General features: G+C 37.4%; 1 protein-coding gene across 1 annotated transcript in view; it reads left to right on the top strand.

The window, feature by feature from the left end:
• Positions 1-12,366, top strand: part of LOC100892218 (polycomb group protein Pc) — a 33,949-nt gene extending 21,583 nt beyond the window's left edge. Inside the window, exons 4-5 of the mRNA XM_011675148.2 lie at positions 2,745-2,829; positions 10,715-12,366. Coding sequence (XP_011673450.2) covers positions 2,745-2,829; positions 10,715-11,938 — 1,309 coding nt within the window. The 3' untranslated portion in view covers positions 11,939-12,366. The remainder of the gene's footprint in view (positions 1-2,744; positions 2,830-10,714) is intronic.
• The last annotated feature ends 6,156 nt before the right edge of the window (positions 12,367-18,522 follow it).

Raw genomic sequence — 18,522 nt, 5'->3', positions numbered from 1 at the left:
ATCGGCATTTCTTAAAGAAACAACGCTCTGGTATTTCGCTCATCCGACATGACTCACTTATCCTTGAGCTCGCAGCATAACAGAAGAAGGAAATAACATGAATCTCGATAATACAGCACTTAGAGAAGAAATTAGGTGTAATTCTGTCTTTCTTGCTGAGTCATAATATATTTCATTTCATTTATTTTCCATTAAAATTCAAAATAAAATACATAACAAATTAACAGCAAAATCGGAAGGACCCCAAGAAAAGCAAAGCTTGTGAGAATGGGGCCCTGTACAAAAGTAATCATACAAGCAAATTATTATAACAAATATTGTAAAACTTATCAAAACAAACATACACCCACCCTCATTCATTCACATGCACACAGACACACCAACACACACCGCAGGCAGAACATTGTACAGAAAAAAATCTACTCAGTATACGCCCACTCATGGATGCACAACTTTGAAATGCTTAAAATTGATGTGCCTCCGTAAATCTAAACAATTGCTAGATGGATGTGGTTTGGGTTTAATATAATCAGCGTTGAGGAGAGAAATAAATGTCCCATCATGACAAAGCAAGGCACCACATCGCTGTGTGACTCGGACAGATATATAGAGTGAATCGTGAGAGCAATACAATCGGTGGGATTTACTCTATATACCACGCAGTATCTCAAGGGATGAGAATACTCTACCATACCGCCCACAGATGGATCAAACACTAATTAGATTGAAACAAATCTTATTTAATCCACTCGAGATGACTATCCAATCTATGCATTCGGAATCCTAATTAATCTTAATTATACTCTAAGTAGTCTAGCTTAGTATATCCATTAAAACTAAGAATCATAAGCCTGGTAAGCAACTACAATGCATTAATTTGTCATGTTCAATTCTTCAATAAATACATTTTTTCATCTCTATTACTTTTACAACTTACTACTTCCCAACATAGCCACCTAAATTCTTTTCTCATTATTTTTTCTTGTTCCAGTATGCTTTTTTCCCCTTCATTATTGCTTCATATTCCACCTGCTTCATGCGAATGCATTCTTGATATCCTACTTCTATTTTATTGTCACGATGTTGTGAGAGCAATCCCTTCACCCCCGAGTCACAGGCCAATCAGAATCAGTTTCTTTTGAGGTTAATGTACGCAGATATCAAACCTCTATCGGATAGCGCTCCTATTACCCTGATCTAGTATGTATAAACAGAATGCACTTCTCTAGACTGGCCTTGTTACAATATTCATTCTGCGGAAGCTATGAATAAACCGGGTTAAAATTCAATCACTGTCTATTAATTAAGAGCAGACGATGTTCCTACGAGAGAGAAAGCGTCATCTCGCTTAATGTGTCAATGATGTATGTAGCCCTTCTCGATTTCAATCGACTTTGCATTCATGATATTAAACACAAGATTAATGAACGTGTGGCAAATGTGTAGTATCTATCTATATCAGTTGACATTGGAAAGAATACAAATAAGGAGGTTTCTTGATAAAGGGATATTAAAGGCTTGTTTAGATATGACGAGGTAAATCGCGGGGAAAAAATAGCCGGATTTTTTGTGTGTAAACGTGTCAATTACTGGCAATTGAGCTCTTTATTATGAAGATACCGAAATGTTAAGAGTCATAACTGAACGAGGCCTCATTATAATCGAGTTGAGTGCAAACCGTTTTGAACAAAGCAAGTATAATTAATATTCGGCGAACTATAGCCTGTTAGTGTATATTAATGTGTCCTATATACAGAAGGTATTATCTTGCCAATTGAACAGTAGTTTCTTTCTTCTTTTATCATACATTTGTAGCTATTATTTGAGGCAAAGTAAGGTAACGCATGTCGCAAATCAGTAAAATTATAGACTGACATATGATAGAAAATTATTAATTTAATTTCGGTTTCAGTTTCAGTTAAATCTATTTTTGAAAAAAGACCAAAAAAAAAAAGGATATAACATATTCACCTATCTCTCAACATACAAATTAGATACAGATTGTTTGTATTCAACCAGTCACGGGTTTTTCCACATTGCACAGACAGTGCACGTGCTTGACATGTTTGAAAAGTGTTTATTTGCATTTCAATATGCGAGGGGTGTTGGCAAATTATCATTAACAAAGTGCAAAGTACAATATAGTGTTTACTATTCCAAAAACATCGAAATACATTTAGCATAAACATATAGGTATAATCATATCTCATACGATCTTATGTGAGTTGTGTCCATGAAATTATTTTAATGTACTTCTACTTCGAATTGATTGACTATATTCAATACTTTATATATTCATTGTGTTTGTATTGTAAGAATGAAAATATCTATTTCAATTCACTTCATGTGTAATATTATTATAAGTTACTTGATTTTTTTTTGCTTCTGTTTACTTTCAATCTATTATTATCTAGTTTAACTCTGATGCTGATAGTTTCGTAGGCTTGCTCACATGAAGCTGTGGTCTAGAGTAGACAATTATTGGTTACGACCAATTAAATCTATTTGCAAATTGGTTAGTATTCATTAATGCACATATATTTCAATTTCATTGATGAAAATAAAAACCTGACAATGAAAATGTAAATTGTGTTGGGTTGATATTCAAATAAATAATTACGATCATTCATTGAGATAATGTGGTCAACATCTAATTCATATGATTGTAATCAGTGAACCTATACAATAAGTATTTTCAAAGTAATTACGTAATAACTTATCTCTCTCTCTCTCTCTCTCTCCAGACATCGTATTCGTCGTGTGAGTCTAAGAAGCGGAATCACTACCAGTAAGAAGTACTCTCAGCTTATCCCTGAACCTGTATTTCTGGTAAGTAAATTATCATTTCCAAAGGAAACGGGCAAAATATGCTTGGGGTGAGCATGGACCTATTACGGATTCTTAACGAATTCATTGTGATTGTCTCCGTCAATGTCGTCTCAATAACATTCCGTTCATGTTTCTTCACGTTGATCTCATGATGGTCACCGCCAAAAAGCCGGTACGGAATCAAGATAGTGATTTTACACATGTTAATCTAGATGCGCAGAAGATAATAACTCGCTTAAATTATGGAAAATCGATGTGCAGTTCTGGTTTATAGTCGGAAATTGTTGTTCCGTGTACTCTGTGTTTTATTTTGATACACGTGTTGATATTACCAGATAGACGTTATATTTGGATTGGTTGTGATTTAAAATCCCGTTTCCACCAATTTCCTCATAATATTCCAGAGTTACAACGCACAGGGCTTATAAAGATCATGGCCTTCTACTTGTTTTAAGGTCATGGGTGTGTGCGAAAGTGTGTAAATCAGTAATAATACATTTCATATCACCAAAATCGTCTGCTTTTCAACTTTGCTGCTCCCCATTCGGGATGTTTTTATTTACGACACACTCTTACAGAGCACACCATCCAAACAAATCCCAAAAGAGGGAAACTGCTCCTTTGTCAATGACCGAAAATGCTTACGCAGTCGTTATTGTTAAAACAGCTGAATGTTCTCATTAAGATGCACATAATCAGAAGGCGGTGACTATCATTGGATCAAAAAGAGAATCACGTTGAATGTCCATCCGTAATAGGTCCATGGGGTGTGTAAAGCCCCAGTCCCATATAAAGCCGGACCAGCACGGACGAGCACGGACCACTCCGGACCATCCCGGACCATGGTCTGGGGTGATCCGGGATAGTCCGGGATGTTTTGTTCAAAAAAGTGTGATGCTTTAAAAGCTACAGTCCCATATACATCCCGGACCGTCCCGGACCATCCCGGACCCCATCCGGGGTGATCCGGGATTCGGTCCGTGTTGACACCGTGTTGGCACCGGGGTGGTCCTGGATGGTCCTGGATGGTCCTGGATGGTCCTGGGCGGTCAATAACTCACTCCCGGACTGCCACGGATCAACACGGACCGCCCCGGCGCCACTACGGATGACCCCGGACCCAGCACGGTGGCTACACGGATCACCCCGGATCAAACTATTGTCCCGGACCGTCCCGGACCACCCCGGCAGTTTTTGACCGTCAAAAACATCCGGGGTCGACTCCCGGACTGCCCAGGACCATCCAGGACCATCCAGGACCACCCCGGTGCCAACACGGTGTCAACACGGACCGAATCCCGGATCACCCCGGATGGGGTCCGGGATGGTCCGGGACGGTCCGGGACGTATATGGGACTGTAGCTTAAGGCTGTCAGTTTTCTTTCAAAATCTAGTGTGCTACGGAGTTCGTCTCTCAGAGCCGTTGAGTGGGAGAGTTTGGTCAACTCGGTTGTAGTCTGGCACACTATGGCGAATACTGCTTTGTTGGGCAACCACGAGACAAAATAATATACGCCATGTTATGACCAACTGAAGTTGGCTAAACTCTGGAACTGCTGGAACAATTCTGTTCAACAACGAGGGACCAACATATTTATGCGCAAAAGTACAATAACATTTACAAATATTTTAGAAGTTATTTTTTTAATTAATTTTGATAAACCTCTGGATGCAAACATGTGCTCTGATTTTCTTCATTATTATTTAAGTCCACTTTCCGAATTTTTCAGAATTATTTTCTGCTTTAAACTATTTATAAAATCATTACTAATCATAATCATAACGATAATCGGCGCCGTCACTTAGAATTTGTTTGTTCTTATTTTATTTCGCCCGTCTCCCCAGCTCACTTTGTATCATTTAATGTCACTGCATGAAAGCTACCTCATACCATGCGATCATTAACTTGAATAAAGCTGCTTATCTGTAATCTATCGATATAGCTTTCTATATTCAAAACAATAACACCGAGTGCATCCATCCCACATGAAATACAGTTGGGATCGCTATAGCAACGGTGAACACTATTATCAGCTTAGAGTCAGACATGACTATGACTGCTTAGCAACACAATGTGTTTACATCTTAATTCAGTCGTTACTTGGGAGCGATTAGTCCATACATGATTGCCGGAGAGGAGGAGATTGAAAACATGAAAACGTGTCGCACAAGGTTCTATCATAGCAATACTTTTACATCTATGAACAACTTTATTAAGTACAGCAAATTTACCAATCTTTTGCTCAGAATGAAACATCATTCATTATAACCGTGCATCTACAATAATTGTGAAATGTAGCAAATCACGTCTCTTCAATAAAAGAACATAGCTTATTTCTACTTGTTGGTATTATTACAGATAAGCATATTCATTACGCTATCACTTGGCATTTGAAACAAGTTGACTTGTGTGTGAAAAGAAGAAGCATTTTGGACCTATAATTGAAATTGCACCCGGTCTACGTGTAGCCAACCGACTCGATGGATGACATGAAAATAAACACACACTGACGTTACGTAGCCATAGAAACCAGAATAATGCATTGTGTACTATTGTTGGAGACGGAATTTTCTTTCTCTCCTCCACTCCCTTTCCGTTCTCTTCTCTCTGCCTCTTCCTCTCTTGGTCTCTTCTCCGTTTTTATCGGTATTTATTATCTTCTCTTCCCCTTTCTCTCTCTCTCTCTCTCTCTCTCTCTCTCTCTCTCTCTCTCTCTCTCTCTCTCTCACACACACACACACTCTCTCTCTTCTCTTTTTCTTCCTCAATTTTCCCTTCCCCCATTTCTCTCAGCATTACTGTTAGCAATATTCCGACCGCACTGTTATTGCTAGATCAATACTTTCCCCTAAGGTGTCTAGGGCTATTAAAAAGTGCAAAATATTCACGTCATCTGTTTTCAATTCTTCATTCCAATTATTAGAGAGAGAGAGAGAGAGAGAGAGAGAGAAAGAAAGGGAGAAAGCATTCCTTCAATTTTTCTAAATACCTGCTTTTCGATGATGGTCTATTCTTAAAGGTAATACAAAGTTTTGGGAAATTTTGAAAATCGGGTGGATACTGAATCTTTACAATTTTGATATATTTGGATGCCCCTGTGGATGTATTATAAGCACTAAAAAATTTAGCCCTTAAAACACTTCTGCTTTCAAGAAAAATTGAGTATAAAAATTTACCGGGAGCACCGGTAAATTTTGATACATTTCAAATAGCGCCTACGGCCGTACAATGGTAGCTCCGACCCTGACAATTTCAGATATGTAGTTGTTATATATAATTTCCAAACGGTAATAGCTAATTGGTCGATTTAAATCAAGAAACATTATTTTATAGCCTAATTAATATCTTGACCTTGAGAGGGAGCTTTACAACATAAAGAGTCTATTATTTACAATTTCATAACTTTAGACTCGATTTTAACCGCCACAACGATCACTAAATATTGTAGGATCGCATATGCTTCCAATATGTTCATTTGAACCAAATTCATGAACCTATACCAAGACTTTGTATTACCTTTAATGCTTAATAGGGGGTGGAGGGGCTCAAGAGAGATAAGACTAAAGAAAAAATACTTTTCAATATTTCATGACCTTGTGAGGGCACACGGCTATTGTATGCCCTTAAATATCAAAGGTTGTACCGTTCCTACTCGGCTGTTACAAAAAGAACTTTTGGATGTACTCACAATGTTACCATGAACCCTCTGAATGAATGGCTACTGCTCAGCACAATGTTAATAAGGAACGCTGCTGCATAATTATAGATGGATTTGTCGCTCTATTTAGGTCGATGGTCTCGGGTAGATGCATGAATGCCAGACACAGACTGACAAGTAGAATTATAAATAGGCGCTACGCCACGATTAAGCACAAATTGGATGGCTGTGTCTCCATGTTTTTTGCAATTACCCTAATTTGCTTGGTTTGGAAGAAACAACGACTCTGACAAATTTCACACAAGTACTTTTCATCACAGTGATGAATGCAGATGATACATTCGTCATGTTCATGTGCATGCCATATTGCGTATAAACGCCGCATGATGGACTGTCCTGCACCTATCCATGTGCATGGAGGTTAGTTTAATGTTTGCTAGCCAATTCATTTAAGTTCTCTTTTGCCACCATGCACATTTCATAGCTCATGCAAAAGTATCTAGGCTTATTTTACTCCCTTGGATCGCTTGCAAGACTGCAGTAAAGATTTTTAGAAGATCACCACCACCACCATCACCACCACCACCACCACCACCACCTCCATTACCACCACCACCACCACCACCACCATCTCCATTACCACCACCATTACCACCACCACCACCACCACCACCACCACCACCATCTCCATTACCACCACCATTACCACCATTACCACCATTACCACCACCACCACCACCACCACCACCACTAACTTAAAAAAAACACATAATTAATAGCCTTCTGCGTCGGTTTTTGAAGTGTCCGATCAATAATCGTGATGCATTACGTATTGTGAACCTGATTTCTAGGGGCTATACAAGAGGGTATTGCACTTGCCTTTGAGTTGAGTTATTGAAAGTGTTTGCGACTGTGATAATGTGATAATGTTCATACCTGGAAATTATATTGTGCATGATTTTACTCAATACATAATTATGAATCTATAATGACCTCCAAAGAGTAATATAACCATCATAAAGCAATGGGCTATGGTTAGGCATATTCTAAATATTAAAAAAATACAAATTAGTAAGCAAAAATACAAACAAACAAACGAATCCTTTCTAAAGGTCCCTTGATATGCATCAAACAGTTGAGATGGAGCTGATAACAGCTAACCACAGATCCGCACACGCACGCTGGATGCGCTGCTATTTTTATACACACTAATAACGGCGCCCTAGCAAGGCGCCAAATCTTTAAATGATATAGGCCTGGTTAAGTGAGTTTTTTCTTTTACATTTCAAAGAAGTTATTTTCAAGCGCATTTTTAATAATTGGATACAATCTGAGACGGATATATTTTAGCAGACGAAATATAGATTGTATCAAATATTGTGATAAGGAAAGTATGTACCAGAGTAAATATACTTGGTTTAATTATAACCCTGTTTACAGCTAGCTTTGCCATTGCCTACATGCGATGTATGCTGGGGGAAGTGTGGATTTTGAAGTTGGCTTGTTGCCCAATCTGACCTGGTAGCAAGGCTTGCGATCAGCCCTGTAAGCAACACGCATCGAATGCATGCTAGACAGAAGGCTTTCTTACCACTTAGCCTGGCATTTTACTCTCCACTCAAGTGCGTACAATTCCACATGGGCGGGGAGGAACAGAATTACATAGCACTTTAGCTGTTTAACGACTGATAAAACTTGGTTGAGGTTAGGGGATACACTTGGTATTACTTAAGATTTTTATAGAATTGTCAAAGGCCTTAACATGACAGTAAAAGGTCAAAAACTGAGCATGTGCATAATAGGGTTGTTTTGTGTTTGTCATCCTAAAGAGGAGACCTTTTTATTAATAATAATAATAATACATAAGATTTATAAGGCGCCAAATCCATCAGACTGCTTAATATCACCATTCTTTGAAAGTCAAAACAGTAATCATTGAGGAATTCAATTGTGCTTCTATGAATTAATAGAACCAAATATAGACATATACATGAACATGCACCCGGTTCCTAAACCTAAAAAATCAGGCGATTAAAAAAAAAAAAAAAATTGTCCATTGCCATAATCTAAGAGCAATACTGTGTCAGGGGAATAAATATAGAAGTCCATCGGACAGTAATTTGTACAAAACAAATTAAGAGCAGTTAACTGCGGAATCAATTGAGATGCCAATCAAATTACTTAATTTTGTATTTCTTTGTTTTCCATCCTGTGGCAGTGAATATTTCATCTACTTATACGAATATTAAAGCCTGATATTGTGAAGGATATAATCATGTATATTCATGATCATGATGAAGTTTGTGTGCCTAATAATATCAAATCGTGGTGACGAGGTAGAAATACAAATGTGTTATCATTCATTCAAGTTAAGAGCATTGTAATCCCGAAGTTGGTCTGTGTTATCTCCATTAATGGATCTCAGAGGCACTGGATACATTTGTCACCCCTTAACAAACTGCTATTACGTAACAAAGGAATTCCTCCACAACCTATATGTGCCCCCCCCCCAATCCGCCAAAAGAGAAATCATTATGATTATTTGAAAAAGATGAAACTTTTTTCTTCTCTTCTTCGTTTAATTGCAAGATATTTTAGATAAACAGTCCCCGTCAAAAAATCATGGATTCGCTATTTTTGTCAGCACGTGATGCTATTATTGAAAACTGATTGTCATTGTTTATCTCTGAGATAATTACTCTTTCAATGATGGATAATACCATGACAACCAAATATTAGGAGGAATTCACTCCATCGGTGACACTTATTTACTGATATTTGATTCGACATTTCGACCCTTTTTGATTTTACGACGAAAGATCGAAGCATAAAAAGCTCTGAAAATAGGCAGCGATCGAGCTGCTTAAATTGAACGCCTACACTCTCCAAATTGAATCGTCCATGCTCCATATAAACACACTGGTGGATGCTTTAGGTCAGACGTGTCCAGCAGTGTACGGTTGCTATCGCAGGTGCATGGTTTGATGAGTGGGTTGCCTTCCTAAAGCGATCGCATTTAGAGTGCTTGGTGTGTGATTGTGAACGCGGCCTATTATTGCTCATCCCTTGGCCCGATGGCTTGCGTCAATGGAACCGAATGGTGAAAACATATGCTGCGTGTAACCCAGATTGTCTGCATTAAGGGCATGGGTACTACAATCTCATGTTACGTGAGATATACAAGCGTGTTATGGATCACAACCATGTAGCATTTTATTGCATAGTTATCAGCGGTTGTAGTCCGTAGGAAAATGAATGTACCTGACCTCATACCAAAAAAAAAAGGCTTCGATTGTGAACGGAAAATGTTAATTTCCTATGTTTATATTCAGCAAACCTACCCCCTCCCCCCCCCCCCCCCACCCCCGCCAATTTTACCTCTACATTTTCACTCGGTGCGTGGGCGGGTTAATGACGGCAGGCGCGACTGAGCTGAAGTTGTCGATTAATGCTTATTTTTTCTCTCTATACCGGCCCATCTCGAATAATACTAGCTAGGATGTAATGTGATAGAAGTATGACCAAACTACTAGTCATCCCATCAAATGATAGATCATGTCTAAAAAGAAGAAAACCAGTAAGAGTTACATGTTCACCATTAGTGCAAACGAGAAGCTGCGTAATCGTCTAATGGTGATCTTTTGCTGGCGATTGATAATCATCATTAAAATGGTACTGAATCCTAACTGAGAGGGTCGGGGCGGTAAAGGGATTTCCCCTACGAGTTTTTTAGTTCAAGAAAACAATGTTACTCCATGCCTTTTTAAAAGCCATTGTATGTTTTTGGGGGTAAAATTAATATATTTCTTTGTAGAAAAACAGAGCTTTCTGAAAAATAGAAGACAGCGTACTAGCAGGGTTTCATCCATGTAAACTGTTATGTTAACATTTTCGATGCATGTCAATTCAACGTATTTATTTGTCCAAATTCATTCAACGTGCACATTTGTTTTTCTCACATGTAAAATAAAGGCTCAGACAAGGTTTACAAAGAACATTAAATAATGTGATAATTTGTAATACATGTAATTATTTTTCATCACATATTTAATTTTCAAATACACCTATTTCCGGATTATATTTGTCATAACTCTGCTTGTTGTCATGATAAGATGTTAACCTATTTTGCTTTGAAATTTTCCTGCATTCATGTGGATTTTGTTTAGAGTATTGAATAAACTAATGTTATCTTTATTATATCTTCTTCTCCCTTTTCTGAAATACAGGGACACGAACAGACGGCTAATAATGAGAAAGCATCTGCATACAGATTATTACAAGGCGAAGAGTCGCGTCCAACCAATCACCACAGCCACCGCCACCACCATCATCATCGCCTCCCAAAGCTTATTTTAGTACCCTCCTCCAACACCAAAACTCCCCGTCGCATTAAAACGCACCGCCCAAGCTCAACTAGCAAAACACCACGAGTTGGTCACGTTTCGCAGCCACCGAGTCCGCATCACCGACCATCAACTCATTTCACGCCCGATAAGAATAACTCTGCCTCACCTCAAATTGTCGAGAAATGTCAGGAGAGCACCCAAGAGCACTTGACAAGAAATTTGACATGCGAAGACGTTTGTCAACAAAAAGAACGGAAGACCCCGACAAACGAAGAGCCGGCATACAAGCCCGAGTTGGATTGCCTTCGTCGGATCAAGTTCAAATTGAGCTGGAGGTATGATAACATCGATTCGGCGACCAAGATTGAAAAGAATCCGCGCACAAACATGGAAACGGATACTCCGGCAGACGATAAGCCCAAACTTTTTGATCACACGATATCGACGTCATTGAATTCGACAACGCCAAGCTGTAAGGTAAGCGAAGAAAGGGAAGGAAAGGAGGAAGAGGAGGAAGAGGAGGAAGAGGAGGAAGAGGAGGAAGAGGAGGAAGAGGAAATGGAAAAGGAAGAGGTTTTGATGGATGGTGAGGTGCAACAGCTTGAAATGTGCGCGGCGGATGGTGAGGTGTATTGCGAAGGAGTTGATGACGATCGAGAATCGCTTGAGGCGACAACTAATAGTGTGGACATTGGACAGATGATGACGTCAATGACCACGCTTTACAACAGCACGAATGTCAATGGCCCGAAGGCTGTAGAGGTAGCGGATGAGGCAAATACGACCTTGCTTTCACCATACGCTTCATCGTCAACGGAGGCGATGGACCAAGGCTCTGATGCTTACTCCAACCAACTCTCCGATTCAGACCAACCCCATTCAACAATCTCGCAAGATGACGTCACAATGACCGCCTACACGAATCAGGGCACTAGCAGATGGGAAGACATGGCGGGGGAAATGTGTCTCAAAAACTCTATTGTTGAAGGTTCTGATGATTCTGAAATGAGTTCCTTTGAAATAAAGACTGAATTCATCGATGAAGGTTTTGTGGATTCAAACAACAATAGTGAGTTCGTTCTGGATATGAACGTGCACTCCTAACGATATTTCGGGACCTGTCTATGTACCATTACCAAAGATTGTCCATTGAAACAAGAACTGTTTGAAGTTACAGAATGGAAACGCTCCCTTATTATTGTACCTTTCATTCCATTCTAAACACCTGGTATTGTATTTGTTAGATGATGATGACGATTCACCTCTCATCAGTTCCTTCGTACATTCCAACATTGATAGGTGATAGGCATTCCTCTAGCACACCTAGATTGAATCTTATGGCCAAATGGGTTACCAAATGACGTTTTTATTGCTTGTAGGAACAACTTAAATGAAACCAGGGGTGTTTCACAAAGACTGAGAGCGACTTAAAGTTGGACTTGACGATGGCAGACCGCTCATGCCACTGTTTGCTCTCATCATTTACTGGCATTGATCTCTCAAGGGATGTACAAATCATGGTAAAAAAAATATACAGAATTTACATTTTTTGATAATTCATTATTGAAAGAAGAAAAAATTGTCAGAAATATCATAATGGTGAGAGCAACCAGTGGCATGAGCAGCCTGCCATAGTCCAACTTAAAGTCAATCTTAGTCTTTGTGAAACACTCCCCTGAAGGCTTTCATAGCGCAATAGAATAGAAAAAAATAATGCAAATATATCGTTAAAAAAAAGCTATGTTTCTAGCACACCGACAATTACAAGAAACTGTGAGTTTGCAGATTTGTGATTCTGTGACATGACTGTTTGGAGAAAAAAAAAACTCTTCTAGAGCTGGAGATGGAAACGATTGTTGTATATTTTCAACACTGTATTGATCTAAAAACTAAGGTGTGGTATTTCCCAGGTATTTCGCCTGCCAAATGTTCATCCAATATATTTTGAATAATAGTTTGTGATGCAATGGAGGTTCAATAGGTCTTCTTCAAAATCTCTGCAGCACAACTTACTGGAAAATAATGTGTAAATTCTCGATCAGTTTTTGCTTGAAAATAGTGTAGAGTGTTATGTAGTGTGTGTGAATAGACCAGATTCTGTTCTTATTCTTTAACTCATCAGTGAATAGCCTTGACAAAAACGAGGAAGCATTAGAAAATCTATGAATATTCACATGACTGTTTTTCTGTATCTATTTGGATGAATGCTTCACAGAGGGTTGATTTGAAGGTAACCAAAGAAGAATGTATATGGAATGCTTTTTACGGGTCACTTTTGAGAAGAAACTGACTGTATATTTCAAGCAATTATCGAAAGTATTGGTGGCAATTTAACAGTGTTGTATGGAAAGTGATATTTTCGGCAGGAAGTATGAAAAGGATATATATATATTTTTTCAATTTTCTAAGCTTGATGTTGTTAAAATGCAATTCATAACACATTGTTTACAATTTGGGCAATATTGTTTTCGGCACTTTTACAGGAGAATTATTGACTGTATATAGTACGTACAAATGAAATGGATTTATTGATTGATTACTTTGAAACAGATATTAGCATTTAAGCAAATATAACCTAGATCAGTACTGTTGATGTGTAGCATAATAATTTGCATATTGTTGTGAGATGCGAAAAAAAAATCACGATGTTTTCGTTTTTTTAATTGTGTTTCATGAATATGTGTAATTATTTGTTATTTTAATGTTGAAAAAGTAAATTACTGTAAAGCGTCGAAAATAATGTACAAAATATATTTGAAAATAGCAACAACAACAAAAGACAAAAATTGCCTATGATATTTTTTTATATTATTACGTGTCTTAATTAGAATAACCTGTAGATGAAGGGTTCTTCAGTATTTTTCAATATTGTGTATGAATGTTATCAAAACTGTCTTTGAAAAAGTGATGATAATAACTACTCAAAAATGATTACATCAAATCACATTGGATTGTTATTGCGATTGGTTGTACATTTTAATATCGGGTCTAAAAAATAAATCTGACTCTTGTTTTCAATCGAAATGCTTGTAACTTTTAACTATTGGGGTTAAACATCAATAACTCATTGGCTTGTTAACAGAAATGAAAAACAAACTGAATTGTGAGTTTGTTGGTGTTTGTTCTTCGTTTGAATTATACGCAGCTGAAGGTCTTTTTATGATACGAAGGTTTTGAAGGAAGGAAGAGGAAAGTTTATGAAAAGTTCTATTTTTGTACAGTGAACGAAATATGTCAGACTTATTTGATTGAAATGGTGCTTGTGCAACGGACAAGTTTATTATAATTATGTAAGACCTTGTAATTCTTTGAGTGTAATATAACATTGTATAATGTCAAGAGAAATTGATTGGAATAAGGGTGATGATGACCATGTGAACCTCTTTTGAGAGGTTTTATTTTTCTTTTGAAGTGAGAATAGCCGTAATCATGACCATTAATGTTTCTCCTTTTCGAATGAATACGAAGTAGAACCAAGATTTACAAATAGTCAGTTTTCATTTATTGGCTGTCAGCACTCTTTCAATACAGAGATACTATTTGTGAAGTTTAAGGTTTGAGACCTACGAATGTACAAATGTAAATCTCGTGTATATATAATGCTATAGTATATAACTCAATTGTTTGATTAATCGCATTGTTTTGTGATAAAAGAAAGAAGAAAGATCGACCGTGTCTATGTTGTCTAAACTTCTAATGATACGATTCAATAAAAAAAAAATGTATTGGGGGGGGGGGGGATATCTCTGTAGTTAGCATGTGTTAATATAAAGGGATACTTTTCATCCAAATACTTATAAACATGGAGAAGAAATAAAGATTCACTTTCATTTATTATTTGGTTGATAGAGTGTAACCTATCAAGACAGCGTCTTAACATTGAGCTAATTCTTAAAATTACTTGTTATAATCGGTTTGTATGATCGCTTTAAATATATGAAATCACGCCTTCAAAATGGCTAAAAGCCTGATGTAGACATGAAAATAAGTAGAGTATTACGGGTATGTACACTCTGATCATACATTTTGAATTTTGGGGGAAATCAAGTGTATTAAGACTGTCTTTCTTTGTATAAGGATATCGTTATTGTTTTATCTGTCTGGAACAGAAATCATTGTAAAGAAAATATGAAATATGATTATAGTTTGGTATATTTGAGCAAATAAATCTAAGAGCTTACAGTCTAAAACTTGTGTAATAGCGAATGGTTAATATGTTTTCAGTGTTTGAGTGATGTAAGACTGATCGTATAATGAAATCTAAAAGGATTGAAAAGCAAATATAACAATACTTAGATGTGATAATAGTCTTGTGCACATGATGTGCAATATAAAAACACAGATTAGAGAGAAAGAAAGAGGGAAAGAGAGAGAATGAGGGAGTGGGGGAGAGAGGGCAAGAGAGAGGAGAGAGAGAGAGAGAGGGAGGGAGAGAGAGAGAGAGAGAGAGAGAGAGCGAAAGAGAGAGAGAGAGAGAGAGAGAGAGAGAGAGAGAGAGAACCTCTCCTTACAATACGGTAATTTTTTAATGTTTGTGTTTTTTTAAACGTTTTTATCCTTTTTTTAATTTTCAGCATTCATGTGACATGATTTTGAAATAAGAAAATGTCCTTGGTTCTAAGCCTTTGAACGTTATGAGGTTCAAATTAATGTACATGAGTCTGATATCTGTTTTGAATTCCTCCTCCTAATCCCCCTCACCCCTCTCTCCCTATCTTTCTTTATCTCTCTCTCTCTCTCTCTCTCTCTCTCTCTCTCTCTCTCTCTCTCTTTCTCCTTTCTCTCTCTCTCTCTCTTCTCGCTCTTTCCCCCCTCTCTCTCTCTCTTCTCTCTCTTTCCCCTTTCTCTCTCTCTCTCTCTCTCTTCTCGCTCTTTCCCCCCTCTCTCTCTCTCTCTCTCTCTCTCTTCCCCCTTTCTCTCTCTCTCTCTCTCTTCTCGCTCTTTCCCCTCTCTCTCTCTCTTCTCTCTCTTTCCCCTCTCTCTCTTCTCTCTCTCTCTTGCTCTTTCTCTCTCTCTCTTCTCTCTCTTTCCCCTCTCTCTCTTCTCTCTCTCTCTCTCTTGCTCTTCCTCTCTTTCTCTCTCTTCTCTCTCTTTCCCCCTCTCTCTCTTCTTTCTCTCTCTCTCTCTCTCTCCCTTGCTCTCCCTCTCTCTCTCTCTCTCTCTTGCTCTTCATCTCTCTCTCTCTCTTGCTCTTCATCTCTCTCTCTCTCTCTCTCTCTCTCTCTCTCTCACTCACTCTATCAGCCTTTTCATCATCCCTGTTAGAAATCAAATTATACTGCATAGATATTACATTACAAAGTCTCTCTACCATTGATACAAAGAATCATGAAAACAATGCTTAATACCAGCAACATTACAGCATATGAACATTTAATTTAATGCATTTAGTATCCAAACCTCACAGCACAATGTCAAATACAAACCTCACATTGTGTACAAGAAAACCTCTTATACATAAAATACATAAAAGTTGTTAGATAAAAACAGTGTCAATGATGAAAAATATTTTGTTGAAAGACAAATGGGTATACTATACAATAGAGTACACCATTTCACATACATTTCTCAATTTCTATACCTTATAATACAACTAGGTATTAAAGTCTGATGCAACTCGAATGTCATTATTTACAGCCTCTAAAAGCCTCTTCCATATAGGAAAATATAAACACCAAAGTGATATACACTATACAAATATTGAATATAATTATTGCTATTGACATGATGGATATGATATGGCTTTGGTATACCAAGCACCTTTGTCAAGCTCAACTTATCTAAGACTTTCACAGGTTTAACCGTTATTATGCAAAGCTGATGGGACTCACTTATCAAGCTTGAAATGGAAGAAAACTGATCAAAATATTGCTCCAATCAATACCATGGCCAACAAAACTGAATATATCTGAAATATCAACACTGTACAAGCTCAACAAAACAATATATCCATATTTTTGTTTTAGACCAGATTGTGATATTATTTCTGCTATTTAACATTAAAAAAAATACACAGTGAGAACTGAATATCAAGTAAATCTACTCCATTTCAATGATGTTCATGAATGGCCAATTATGATTTAATCTAGTCTTAACCCATTACAAATACAATTAACCTGTTTTTACACAATACTTGTTCTTCATTAACCTAATTTCTCTCACATCACTTCCCAAACTGAAACCAAAGTGCATGTCATCCCTACGAATCAATACTGATGACTCAATCCTAATGACTGACAGGTCTCATTTCTACACATGCAATCATGCATAGACAGGCTGTCTGCAGCTCACTCTATTCTAATTACACACTCCAGTGAACTTATCATATATTGGAATATAGATATATTTTGAAGGTCGTTTGCTTTGCATATAATCCATCATTTGATCTGAAAGCCAGTAATTTAGCATAATTCCATCTTTTCAAATTATTGTGTCTTTTCTTCAAAGGTTTTGACTGACCTCCAATTGGTTCTCAATGATTACACTTTTGTTGAAGCTAGAATACAACGTATCCACCTGTTTGGAACGATACTTGTCTTTTTCTCGCTTCTCTCTTCTACCACAATATAAATTGTGGTTTATGCTTGTCTGGAAAAATCTCCATCCACTTACAGGCACACTATTTTTCTACCATACCCCAAATTGTCAAAACAATCTCATCTCTTGCTATTTTTTCCCCACAATAATAATTCCTTCATTATCCAAGCATATATAAGCTGACTGAATATTGGACAGGCTTTATATGACTAAGTGCATACCCCTTTGGAAATGATTGATGACACTGTCTTCATTGGATTTCTATTAGGATGGGAAGTCATCAATCAAATCTCATATTTTATTACAGGTATATTTGATTTCAATCAATGCAGCTTTCATTGCTGAAAGATATCTTTCAAATAACCCACTTAAAGCTAATTACACAATCTTAATAGCTATACTAAACCTTGATAGAGAATGTTTGCTTCATGGAACACTGAATCAAATAGGGTAAAGTGACGCTAAGAGAAAATGCAAATAAAAAGAATTTTGAATGAATTTCACTCAAACTCAGCATAACAATGGGCAAAACTATTGTGTATTTGGATCTGTGCATTGTACACTTGTGGTTACAGGTTAGACTGTCAGAGGGGACAACAATTATACTTATTCTTGTCCAAGGATTTTATTATAAAATCAAGCCCTTTATTGAAGCCACTTGTACATAATCAACTGTCTTCATTCATTGACCCCATAGCTTCTCATGCATCAAAACATAGTGATTATCATGCCCAAACTGTAGACTATAACATCATCACCATAATTTCACTATTCATTCACAGGTTAATTTGTCTCCCTAAATAAATCCAAACCCCTCGAGACAACCTGGTTTCATATTTTACAGTGGGTTCCCTTTAAATACAGGTTTGATTGACATACCAATTAACCAATATAAAATGCAATAAGGATATTGGCTAGAAGCAATCTAAGTGATACAATGGTCCAAATCAGCCATCCATCTATCATCACTGTATAAGGTTTACACAGCCAGTCTTACCTCTATACAGCCCATCTACAACTAATCAGGAATACACACCAGGCACTATTGCAACGGATACATGCAGCCTAATTGCTTATCAAATTTCAAGTTGGTATTATGTACCGGCACTTCTCGTCGCTCAAGTCTACGGGGGCGTGCTTGAGTGGGCGGA

The sequence above is a fragment of the Strongylocentrotus purpuratus genome, unplaced genomic scaffold (genome assembly GCF_000002235.5).
Source record: "Strongylocentrotus purpuratus isolate Spur 01 unplaced genomic scaffold, Spur_5.0 spur5_scaffold_14, whole genome shotgun sequence".
NCBI classification, from domain to species: Eukaryota; Metazoa; Echinodermata; class Echinoidea; order Camarodonta; family Strongylocentrotidae; genus Strongylocentrotus; species Strongylocentrotus purpuratus.
Note: the sequence above shows the minus strand (reverse complement) of the source record. Positions and strands in the feature narration are given on the sequence as shown.